The sequence below is a fragment of the Varanus komodoensis genome, unplaced genomic scaffold, assembly GCF_004798865.1.
Source record: "Varanus komodoensis strain SLA01 unplaced genomic scaffold, ASM479886v1 scaffold4, whole genome shotgun sequence".
NCBI classification, from domain to species: domain Eukaryota; kingdom Metazoa; phylum Chordata; class Lepidosauria; order Squamata; family Varanidae; genus Varanus; species Varanus komodoensis.
The window spans coordinates 15,361,707-15,373,988 of record NW_025335941.1 but is presented as its reverse complement, the minus strand read 5'-3'; the positions used below and the strand labels follow the sequence as shown (position 1 = coordinate 15,373,988).

The window sequence follows — 12,282 nt, the reverse complement described above, 5'->3', positions numbered from 1 at the left end:
GCCAGGCTACCTATCAAGCTAAGGGGTTTTTTTACACGAAGTATTTAACCCAGTGCGTCACAGAGGCAGCAGCTTCTGTTTTTTTAATAGGAGACAACCAACTTCATTTACAGCTTTTTTTCCCCTAGGGTTTTGCTTTCACTATTTTCCTGCATGCTGTATTAAATAACCAGCAGCTAGCTAGTGTTGCAGTATACACTATTACTGAATTAAACTAGCGTTTAATATTTAATATCTCATTCTCTTCACTCTTTAAGTCACATAAATGGTCACAAAATGTGGAGAGAAGTTGGAGGATGACCTGCCCACTTCTATGGCACAGGTACACAGTAAGTGCAGGTAAACCCTAAAATAATACAAGGGGCAGACAGACTGGCTTGACTGTCATTCCATATCTCACAGAGGCAGTCCATGCTACTGTCTTGCAAAAGGAATAGAAGCCAGTCAGGTGATTATTACTCATCTTTCTGTCTTCATGAAGCAGGGACTAGGTTGCTTCTGTCCTAAAAGGTTATTCCAGCCAACTGAAGAAGCAGAGGAAGTAAATGTCACCATCACCTATTCAAATAGGGTTTAAAGTTTGTTTGTTTTTTAAATAGATCCTCTTAGTCACCCTCTTATTGCTTGTGTCATGTCTCAAATTTAGAGCATAAGCCTGAGGGCAGAGACTATCATACTTGTTATCTTCATAGGAGCCTTTTTGACTAATGGGTGAGGTATAAATACTGTGAATAAATCATCTTTCCTTCTCCTTCCCAGTAAGGTCTAGTTTTAGATATATGCAGTAACACATCTAGTTGTTAGGAGCAGAGAACCAAAGCAAGGCAGTTTCATAGGCAAGTTCTACAAAATATACATGAAAACATGTAGCTAGGCCACCTGAATTATCAAGGCTTGACAGCTGAATATTTGAGGCAACAAAAGTCAAAACCGAACACTATCAATAACTGGAAATGTCTGTTCTGAAAGGGGTATGTTTATTTCATTAATGCAACATCACGTTTTACAGGATATGGATATTGTAGACCATCAAGTTAATACTGTTCGTAATGGATATAGTTAAATATTGTGTACCACAAGCAACAATTGGTTACACATTAACAAAGCAATTTGCCACAGGAAACACACTCCATGAAAATATATAGCATTTTTACATAGTTAATAATTTTGACTGTCTACTATTAATTACTTTCAGTAATACACATTTTTAAATCAATCATCCTATGCTTGTAGGCATTTTATTGCAATTTTTATGGTACTTTGTCGCCAGATTTTGTAATCCAGTGAATGTGCTAGGGGCCTGCATTTTAAATATTTCATAGAAAATTGTAATTTATATCAAATATTTAGACAAGGACCACATATCACTGAACTGTAATTTGTACTAACTTTCCAGAACACACTTGCTTTGCTAACATCAGGTTATACCAAAGCACAATCACATAGATGTTAATTATTAGAATGTTAACTAGTTAAGCCACATACTTGAAGCACAAAGGTTATAGTATCAGTGTTGTTTCAAAATATACAAGTACTTAAAAAGCACAATATAGAAGTCACTGTGTTACTTTTCTAGTCAAATGCAGTTGATGTTTATGTACTTTTAGATACAATGATTTATATAAATATGTTGGGTAGTATTAAAGAATGTAGAAATTTAATTTCATTTAGTTGCTCTGCAGAATGCTGAGTTTTACACAGATGTTACAGGAGGAATAAAGTTTGCTAACACAGTCAATGTGAGAGTGGATCGCTAACTGAACATTAAGAACATAAATATTTGGTGAGGCCCTTCACAAAAATGCTCATTCATAAAGTTAAAAAAGCAAGCAATGTAAATAGCTGTCACAGTATGAATAAGAAAAAGGGTTTATGTCTTGCCTAACAAAATACAGTGGGGGGAAAAGTGTGTTTCCTTCAAATGTAGTATGATACCATCATACTACATTTAAATGCCAGTTCTTAAAAACAAAAAATAAACAAACAAAAAGCTATGGGGCAGAACTATTTGCAAGTTAACAAAGCATTGTGCAGTCACATGGCATTAATGTCTAAAACAATACAGAATGGTACTTTTTCATTTGAAGCCAAATTTGAGGTCCAGCATCTATACACAGCAAAGGAGGAAATGAACACAATTGAAATATATGGACTACATGGCTGATTGCTTTTTCACCCACATCTTCATATGTGACTACTAGGTTTTCTTCAGTTATGAGATTCTGCTCTTAAAGTTAAAAAACAATTATTCATTTTTTTCTGAGAAGCTGGAACAGCTGAGTTCTTTAATAGCAGCAGTCTCTAAAGCAGAAATTTAACGAAACTAGTTTTTAAATCAAACCACAAAAATGCTCATTTGTGCAAAATAATACATATGAAGTGGCAGTAAAATATATTATATGCTGTCTACCTTAAAAATGTTTCTTTTGACCCTTATGTGGAATTCATCCTTACAAATCTTCATAAACCTCTAGTATACAATTTATCTCTTCAACATTACCCTTAAACAGTCAGTATTTTAATTAAACTTTGGCAGTTCTTTGGTAAATATTTATAAATATATCTGTTATCAGATACTGGAAGTGACTCTAGGTTCTACCAGCCAGGGTATTTAAAATAGTATTTATGTAAAAATCAGACAATTTTAAGAACTATGTGCATTATCCAGCAAAAATAATTTGTGCATGTTTTATTAAATCAGTGGGAAAGAACACCTAATTTTGTACTTGACATTTGTGGATTAAAATGTAAATTAAATATGCATAATATTCCCTGCATTGTGCCCTATTAGAAGTGACATGAGATCACTTGTGGAACTCGCCTTGTGCAGTACCATACACACACACACACACATATCTTTAAGGTCTGTACATAGTGAATTAATATTAAAGGTTCAGTGCATCTGACCAAATTATTGCACACACAGAATTACACCAATGCCCAATTTTACTGAATATTCTTAGCAAATAAATTAACATCTGTTTTTAAAGAATTTATCTTTCCATAAAATCTTGTGTTGATAAAACTTTAGGTGCTTGAGAAATTAAAGGGTCTGTAGCTGATTTGGTGCTGGCAGACCTGGATGGTACAGGAGGTACAGGTGGGGGTCTTGCTGGTAGTGGCTGAAGAGAATCAGAGCTTCTGTTCCAGCCATTGTAAATGGCAGAGTTGGAACCAAAGATATTTTGTCCAGCACCCAGTGAGCTTGGAAAATAAGTTGTATGCAGAGAACTAGCTCTTTTTAATTCAGCAGAATTGTCCTGTGACTTTAACACAAAATCATCATCTTCAAATGTTACCCAACCTTTTGGTTTTCCATTGATAGCTACAGAAGATACAGTATGCAAATTAAAATCATCTCCAAATGTATTAACATAAAATGCAGCTTTGCCTTTATGATGGCTTGGAGGCTTTAGAGATGGAGAAGAATAAGCAGCAGGTCCTTCTGTTGAACAATGTGAAGTTGCTCCAGATTCTAGAATTTCTGTTCTAAATGGATTTCCAGTAGTAATTGTCTGTTCGGTAAATGGATTTGTGCTGTTTAGTTTGGTAGCGAATGGATTTGCAGAACTACACATTTCTTCTTCAGGTTTACTATAAGTTGAAATAAATGGCATTGCTGGCATGCAATTTATGTTATCCAAAGTATTACAATTATTTGTTGCAGAAGGCAACTTCGTCAGCTTCTTTTGGTTTAAAGGTACAATTGGCGACATTTGGACCGATGGCTGAATCTTGGGTGCAGCAAGCAATGTAAGAGACAGATCTTCAAAAGGATCATTGGTTAGCTGTGTTTCAAGCTGAATGGCATGAACTTCATTTGTTCTAATCTGAAAAGTAAATACAGTGCTCAAACATATCACTTGGCTCCAGAGACAAGTTCTCCATTGTCCATGGCAGAAGCTGTGGATTTGGACTTTACCATTTGTAGCTTGCTTTCTGCTCTTAATAAATTTCTCTCTGATTTCCTTTCTATACAAAATAGTTTTCACAACTCACAGCCTTACCAGTGGCCGAGTATACCCAAATAAGTCTACCACACATTTAACACATCTTCCTATTAACTGATGAAGTTGTAATATTTCAAGCAATCTTCTGAATGGAATGATACATTGCTATGGAGTAAAAGCATTATGATTTACTATTTTAAGCATAATGAACTAAACAGGCCTAAATTATTAAATAAAAATTAAAGGTAGTTATATGTTCACATGCAATAAGGGATGATGTTATTATGAAGCATTTATCACAATGAAAGTATTAGTAACATTCTGCTGTTTTTAACTTTATATTTCTCAATTTTAAGCACATTTTGGACAAAGGATTAATGTGCCTAAATTGTCTGGTTTATGGTTTGGAGTCAAGCCAAAAGATAAAACATTCTATCTGTTGAACTTTCAGATCAACTCTAAGAATATTTAGAAGTATGTCTCACCTATTTCAAGTGAATTAGAGCTGAAGGAGGATGGAGACAAAACACAGGTTTCACTTCCAAGACACAACACAAATATGATACTAGGACAAATAGATTATCAACCTGAGAGGTAAGTAGCTTCAGTACTTAGCCTTGGCTATTTCAGAAGGGTTGAACCCTTCATTGTTAGCCTGGCTGCTGCTCCCAGCATGGGCAAGTAAAGGTGCCCACTCAAATACAGGATTAAGGTGTTCCTCATCTTTGAGATGTAGTCTGAATTTTTCATTTCTTCAAGGAAATAAACACTGTAACATTTCAGTGTTAGTGCCAAAGAACTTAGTGGAGCTTACTTCTGAGTGAATATTTCTACTTCTGTGTAAAAGGGATGTTTATGATTATGGATATTAGACATACCAACCCATTCCCAAGTTTTACATTCAAATCTAAATCTAACTTTTAAATCTGAAAGTCCACGGTATAGTTTGTCTCGTTTCAGAAAAGGCTGCTTTTGTTTAAAGCAATGATCATTGTTGTCATTGTCCAAGTATAACAATGAAGCCTAAAAAGTAACTATAAATCAAATATAGTTTAGCATAAGGCAGTTTACTTGCTGTGTTTATGACGTAATTGAAAATCACCAAGCCTAAAAATACCACCACTTTGTAAATATAATTGACAATGTTTAAGTTACATAGATCTCAGATGCACAATTGCCTTTGCTGTTCAGTGATCCAAGACTATTTTCATATTAGTCCTGATTGGATAGAATATTCATTATTAACATACAAAATTTTCTTGAACTGGTGAAAAAGAAATACCAATTCACTTGAAAAGGATTTGAAACCAGTGTTGTATTTTTCTCCACATCTGTTTTGTTTCTGCAAAGTGGTCTCAACTTGTCAGTGTTGATCAGTGTTAAACAGTTTCAGAAAGATGAATGAATCAAGTACTTTCTACAGCAACAGTTCTCAAAGTGTGAGGCAGGTCTCCTTGGGGAAGTATAAATGGGGCTTCTGACTTGTTGCATAATGTTAACTAAGCTATGGAACAGTACTACCCTCTGTACCCTTCAATCAGGCTTATGCATGTCATTCTCCTGGATTAATTGTGAATGCCAGGTGCAAGATCAAGCAACATTTTTAGTTTTTTTATTTTCAATATTTTTATGGTTCTGCCTTGGTTTCACAAGAGTGCTTGTTAATAACAGATATATTAAAATTGTTATGTTTTGTTCAGGAGAGTCTTACATGATACAGTTTGAGAACTTTTGCTCTACTGGGTCATAATACATCAAGCAGAATAAGGTGCTTTATGTCAACAATATGCTACAAAAATAACAAGGAAACTATGGCATGTCTGCTTATTTATGTAGGCAGGTGATTTCAATGCAAGAGCAGATGTATGAAAGAAAACTTCATACATCCTTTTTGCTGCTGCTTATGGAGAACACAGAATGGATAGAGATAACGTAAGATCAGTAAATATTCAGGTACCTTTTACCCTGATGGTTGATCCTGCTTGTGAGAGAGAGACAGACATCAAAGGGAAAATATTAGGAAGAAATTCAAGGTTAAATCTTCAGAAGTGACTCAGCACTATGTTGGTCCAATGATTTGATTGTTAACTATTACTCCAGTCACTCATACATGCAGAAACATTCTACAGCACTGGCTGGATTGCCTATCACAACAAATAGTTCTTCCTTCTAGCCCTGATATTATAGAGAAAACTGCCTGCAAAGTTACACTCGTGTACAACAGAGACTCTTACATTTTTTTGACTGGTTTCAGATAACACAGCACATTGTATTTACTGAACAATAAAATGCAGTGCATCTATGTCCCAGACTGCATATGCAGCCCCAGTCTGGGGTTGTACCTTGTGAATCCAGCACATACGGGTTATGACAGAGTTGAACTGCCCTCGCCATAACCCATGGTCACCCATGCTCACAATCCCCCACTCCCCTGCAGAGACTGCACATTCAAAAGAGTGACCACAGGTATGCACATGGTAGCCTTGTGCTTTGCAAACAGCCCCTTTGTGACCTCTTCTAAAGAGAAAGGGAGAATATTGTTCAATTAACGTTTTCAGTTTTACAAAATGCAAACATCACAGTGTTTCAAATAACCTTAAAGTTGCCTTACTATGGATTTGTCGAACAAGTCTTTTGCAACTGAAAAAATAATATAATCTTAGTGATCAAGTAACAATTCATAGGACTGCCCTAGCCTCTGAAAAATACATTTTAAATTAGCTCCAGCTGACCTTTAGCCATAGCAGTACAGGAGTCAATATGTTCATGTAAATGACCATCATGTTTCGAAGTCCACACAAAGAAAGTTTGGAAATCTATTGCAGCCACAGATTTAAAGGCTCAGATCATAAGGCTATATTGCCTCCCAAGGCTCAAAAGCTCTCTTTTCAGTATGACTGAAACAAACCTGTACTTTTGACTATATTTTAATATATTCTGCTAATCTGTTCTATACTAGATTGCCAGTGGATGATCTTAGCAGCACTGTTCTAGCTGTGTCCAAAAAACCTCTGCTTCAAATACCTATAGGTATAGCAACCTAAGTGTAGGCAGGACAATATGCTCTGTGGATTTAAATGAATGGTCAGTTGCTTTCAATATATTCAACAGACACTTTAAATACTTTGCAGGAGTTTTCAGTGCAACATACAGAAGGAGTAAGACACGCTGATTGTTTCCATTCATGTATAAAGAGGGTGAGTGATGTGATTATAATAGGAAAACTAAATTTCTAAAAGTACATTTGACAGTATTGAAAGCACAATGAATGTGACATTTGAATATGACACTTCAAGATAAATATTCAGTAAAACATTGAACAGAATCAGCAATGTTTATAGGCTGTGCAAAACTTTCTATTAACACCTTCACAGCACATCTGCTTAAAGTTCTGGAGACTGCTGGCATTAATCACTCCATTGTACAATGACAATGATCAAGCATCTTTCCCTCAGTGATCCCTTTCCACATGGCTCTGTGCACAATGACTTCCTGTCTGTTGTTTTTAGTGCCCCTGCAAACTGCAGAGAATCCCAAAGCATGTTTAACCATACATTCAGTTTGCATGATGGGAGCTAGCGGTGGGTCAATGTAAATGGAAAGTGTTAACACTATCTACACTCCCCATAGTTTTGTGTTGTGAGGTGAGACTGGATACAATGACTTGGTTTGGATGACATAACCTACAATTGATAAATAGTTACAGTTGATTGTCATATTGTCCAAACCCTGCCTGGTTTACCCACAGTGACTTTATTTATTTAAACAAGAAGCCATCCTGAGAACTCATGGACAGTTCTATGTTTAGTTTATTCATGGTGGGTTGCCATGTCATCTTGAATACTAATGTTGGAAGGGCTGTCATTTGTTCGCCACCCCAAGTAAGCACACATTTTTGTTAAGTTTTTTAAAAAAATGTATTTTTCACCTTGTAATTCTCAGTGTGATGCAATTTTTGTGAAATACAGTCCCCTTTAAAAGGGAGTTTGGCAATGGGTGCTTTCTGCCAGAGACATGCAGTTGTATAGCTGTCAAAACTCCTATTTCCCCAGCAAATGAAGTGAGATACATCTTTGCACTTAACTAAGTAGTTAAAGTTCTGAGAGAAGTATACACTATGCATCACACTGAGGATGACAGGGCAAAAAAGAAAACCCCGAGCACCTCACTGCAACAGAGGTGCAAATCCAGTGCTCCTTTCTGTGATCAAAGATACTTGTGATTTTGTTTTCAGTGCTTTTCAGCTGATAACTTGGCAATTCGTTCTTTGCAACTGTGTACTAATTAGCCTATAGGGAGTCTTATCATGTTTATTTTCATGTTCTGTTAGCTGCTCCAGTTTGGTGCTTCCTTTGGTACTTCCTTTGACATACAAGAAAACTGACCAGGCAGGACTTAACAACATCGGAGCATACATGCACAAAACTGACAAAACCAAAACCAAACATAATCATGCAGTTTTCTGAAGCCACTCCTATCCCAATGGTACATTTTTGAAACTCCAATTTAAAAATAAAAAGTAGTGAATGAAAAGTAGTAGTGACTGGAGCAGAGAGAGAAAGCCAAGAAAGACGCTGCTACACCGGGATGATGGCTGAAGGAGCAAGGGGGTGTGGGCAGGAACAAGCCATAGCAAGCCCAATTTTTGAGAGTACTGAGGGTTGTTCAGCAACCAATCAGTCAACTGCTAGTTATTTGCAGAGTGGGCTAGTGTGATGCAAGTATGCTCACTGTCTTTGAAGGAACTTTTTTCCATTTCCAATCTTCTCCCTAAAGAATTATTTAGCACAATGAACGCCAGGGTTCATAGAGATGCAGTATGAAAACTCTTACACAATGTACTTAAAGAGCATTTCAGTGAAACTTGGGATACTTAGGGTCAGACTACGGAATTTGCTACATTGGGATGGTAGCTGGAGAAACTACTTAAGTATGCTTTAAATGATTCCACTTCTTTTTAAACCAAAGAAAACACAGTTGCAGGGTCTCCAGTCAGGACTATGGCATGAGGAGGGGAAGGATGCAATGTACAGAAATATGTATTGAGTAGACTAATGCAAAGCTACATTTACAATCATATTCAGCTGCACTGTATTCTTTATCAACTGCCTTAATATGTTCTCTGTTTTACTCCACATGGACTAGAGATTTAAAAGTAACACAGAACAGTATGTGATAGTTGCTATTTAGCTCATTACATGGAGCTGTATGGATGCAGCACTAGATGGGTTGCACCAAATAATACTGTTAAAAAGTGATTGCATACATACTTGTTTCTGTGAAGAACTGGGTTCAGAAGGCAAACTCTGGGATGACTTGCTACGAGGGGGAGGCTGTGGTGGTGCTTCCAGATTTTGTGAAGACGTAGTTTGAGAAGTTGCCAATATTGGTATAAGAGGTTCCTGCATCTTTAGGACAGAGGACTCCTGAGATGTGGGATGAACTGGAATCGCAGCTTGTGGTTTGAGTGGTTCAGGAAGCATTAGGGATCCTATAAATACATTCGATGTATATTTTTTATGTAGTTTGATTTTCTCAGCACAAACCTTTTTTCTGTGGAGCAACCAGTTTCTGAACCACCAGATGAGAACAGGTAGGAAACATTAGCATCCTTGCAACATAAAAACTATTCATATGAAAATAGACAAGAGTGAATACAGTACGATGGAGTACTTTATGGGCTTGGAACAAAAGAGTTGTTTATACTAACTCAAGTGTTTACACTAGTCTAAGAGGATTTTAGCTTCCCCCACTTCACTTTGAACATATTTAAAACTGTTTCAAAGTTGCTCCTTGAGAATAAAAATCTAAGGTCCCAAAGGACTTATGAAACTAATTTCATAGTTCTTTAGATCCTGATGAGAGATTCTTCACAACCATTCCTGTCTTTGACCACATATGCTATGTACATGCCATGAAACAAGTACTTTTGAATGACACCTGATTATCTCTAAGCAGCACAAATCTGACAGTTTCTGTAAATATGTAAAGTGACCCTTAATCAACATTTCCAAAGCAATCAATAGCAAACTTTCCACTGGGTTTCATGGTTTTGAATATCATCTTTTGAGAAAGTACTGGGGAGACATTCAAGGCATTATAAAGTATCTTTTATATAAAATAAGTATTACTTAAAATGCTGAGTGTATTAAAAGAATCATCATAAGGATGATATTTCTAAGTGATCCACATCATTATAGTTACTTTTTGGTATACTTTCAAAAGAGATGCATATCAGTGTCTAAAGAACAGCAATTCTAATGAATATATGAATATGGATGTTCTCTTGCTGTATTTTTAAATGTGAAAACACTCCAGAAGTGGCCACAAAAATTCTAAAATATTTTTCATAGCAGACCTTGTAGGTCTATAATTGAGTCTTTAGATTTTGTTTTCCAAATTAATGCAAGAAATAGCTTCCTCGCAGCATATAACATTTATAGTTGGATTAAAGTTATTAATGAAACAAGCAGGACATTATTCACAAAATAGATTCTATGAAACTGAGAATGGAGTGAGATTATCAAATGTAGATTTCTCCTTTAAGCTACAGATTAAAACAGCCTTTTTCAATTGGGGTTCCCCAGAACCCTAGGGTTCTGCAAAAAGTTGCTGGAGGTTCCACGAAAGATTGTGGAGCGGAGAAAAAGACATCATTGTTTTCATATGCACATATGAATTACCTAAGAGCCCTTCTGCTCATGCCAGTTGCAGGAGAAGAGGAGGAGGCCTAAGAAGAGTCCCCATCCATGAGGGAAGAAGCTAGGAATGGAAGCATGTCTGCCTCAGGCTCATGGGGAGTGGTGCAGCAGTGATTCTTTGTGCCTGGCATTAAATGGCTGGCAACAGCACTTATTTCACATCTTATCTTGCATACAACCTCCATGATGGCAGATGCAGATGGGTACTGGACACTGAACAGGGCTTGGATGAACCCTTTCAGAATCCATTCCTCCAGTGTCCATTAACTTCCTCTCCAGCTCAGTCACTTGCAAAGTGAGCCAAGCCAAAAAGATGTCTGCAAATGCTTGTGAATCCCCAGCTGTGCAACCTGCAACCATCCCCATCCCATGTAGCCACCCAGTGACTGTATGTGCATGAGGTGCTCTGTGAGCAGCCATACCAGACAACATTCCTAGGAACCCACATTCTTCTCCTCTACCCCTTAGTGCAGCTGGCAGATTTCCTGGAATATGAATTTTTTTCAAGGGTTCCATCAAGGTAAAAAGGTTGAGAAAGGCTGGATTAAAACATTAGAAAGGAAAAACACTGACAAACTTTACCTCTTGGTGGGTCTGCTTGTTTGGGCTGGAGTTCAGGTGTGCATCTTCCCACCTGAGGACGGGCATGGCTTAGTGGTACACTAATGACTCCAGCTCTGGGAGGAATTGTCTAAAATATATCAATACATGTATGGGTATCATTTGGAAACTTCTGTGATACTCTATGAGTAAAAGATACATAACAACCTGGAACCCCTTAAGCTATTATGCAGTTTTCCAGCTATTAGCAACATTTCAAACCCTTATCTTTATAGAAGAATGTATAGGTTTATAGGTCACAATTTATAGGTCTCATAGCTAGAGAGAAAAAATGAATAAACAATGGTAGACATTTATCATAGAATTTCCAATACCAATTTGTATTCCCTCAATTTTCAAATATAAAACATATAAAAAGCCTGGCAGGCTTTTGTTCTGTTTTCAGAAAACGTGTGTGGTTGCCAGGATGCTAAAATGTGAAACCATTTTACTGCAATACTTGTGAAGCAGACGATATATTTGAACTCACCACAAACTGCTGCATCAAAGCAACAGGTATAATGTAATATGGTAAAATATGCCTGCTAGTTCTACTAAGCATTAATCAGTTCTGAATACATCAGGGATTCCATCCTGAAGGACAATTATTCTTTGTTTTCTGTCCCATCTCATAGAGCTGGAATAGGTACCAGTACTAAAATAATCAACAACACTGAGTAACATTACCAATCCACGGGATTTCACCTTTTTTCCAGCTTTATCCGAAACATTTGCTCAAACATGCTGAGTTCTCCACTTTCCATTTTTCAACAGCAATGGTTTCAACAGTTTCCTAAGTACGAACAGGAATCCATTCCCAGATGTGAGTATGAAAGCACCTTTGTTGTTCACGTGTCTGTCTCATCTATCTGAGTCATATGTGGAAGTCTACTTCTTTCAGAAGGGTACTTTTCCATGATCCCTAGTGTATCTCACAGACTGAAACTGAAAGTCAGCCAAGCTAGGAGAAATTGACTGGGCTGATGGACTGCAGAAATGGTTTGGTTTCCTTTGTGCGTGCACAAAGGGAG

The 12,282-nt window shown here is 36.9% G+C and overlaps 1 protein-coding gene across 18 annotated transcripts in view; it reads right to left on the bottom strand.

The window, feature by feature from the left end:
- Positions 1-958: 958 nt before the first annotated feature.
- SYNJ1 (synaptojanin 1) overlaps positions 959-12,282 on the bottom strand; it is a 71,156-nt gene continuing 59,832 nt past the window's right edge. For 11 of the 18 annotated variants that reach the window (XM_044441369.1, XM_044441372.1, XM_044441370.1 and 8 more), the window contains 3 exons: positions 11,234-11,342; positions 9,221-9,441; positions 959-3,830 (listed from right to left, as the gene is read on the bottom strand). In XM_044441369.1, coding sequence (XP_044297304.1) covers positions 2,994-3,830; positions 9,221-9,441; positions 11,234-11,342 — 1,167 coding nt within the window. In that variant the 3' untranslated portion in view covers positions 959-2,993. Of the gene's footprint in view, positions 3,831-3,856; positions 4,116-5,540; positions 5,929-9,220; positions 9,442-11,233; positions 11,343-11,956; positions 12,045-12,282 lie in introns of those variants that run through there. The other 7 variants (XM_044441384.1, XM_044441385.1, XM_044441382.1 and 4 more) reach the window with 6 other exon arrangements.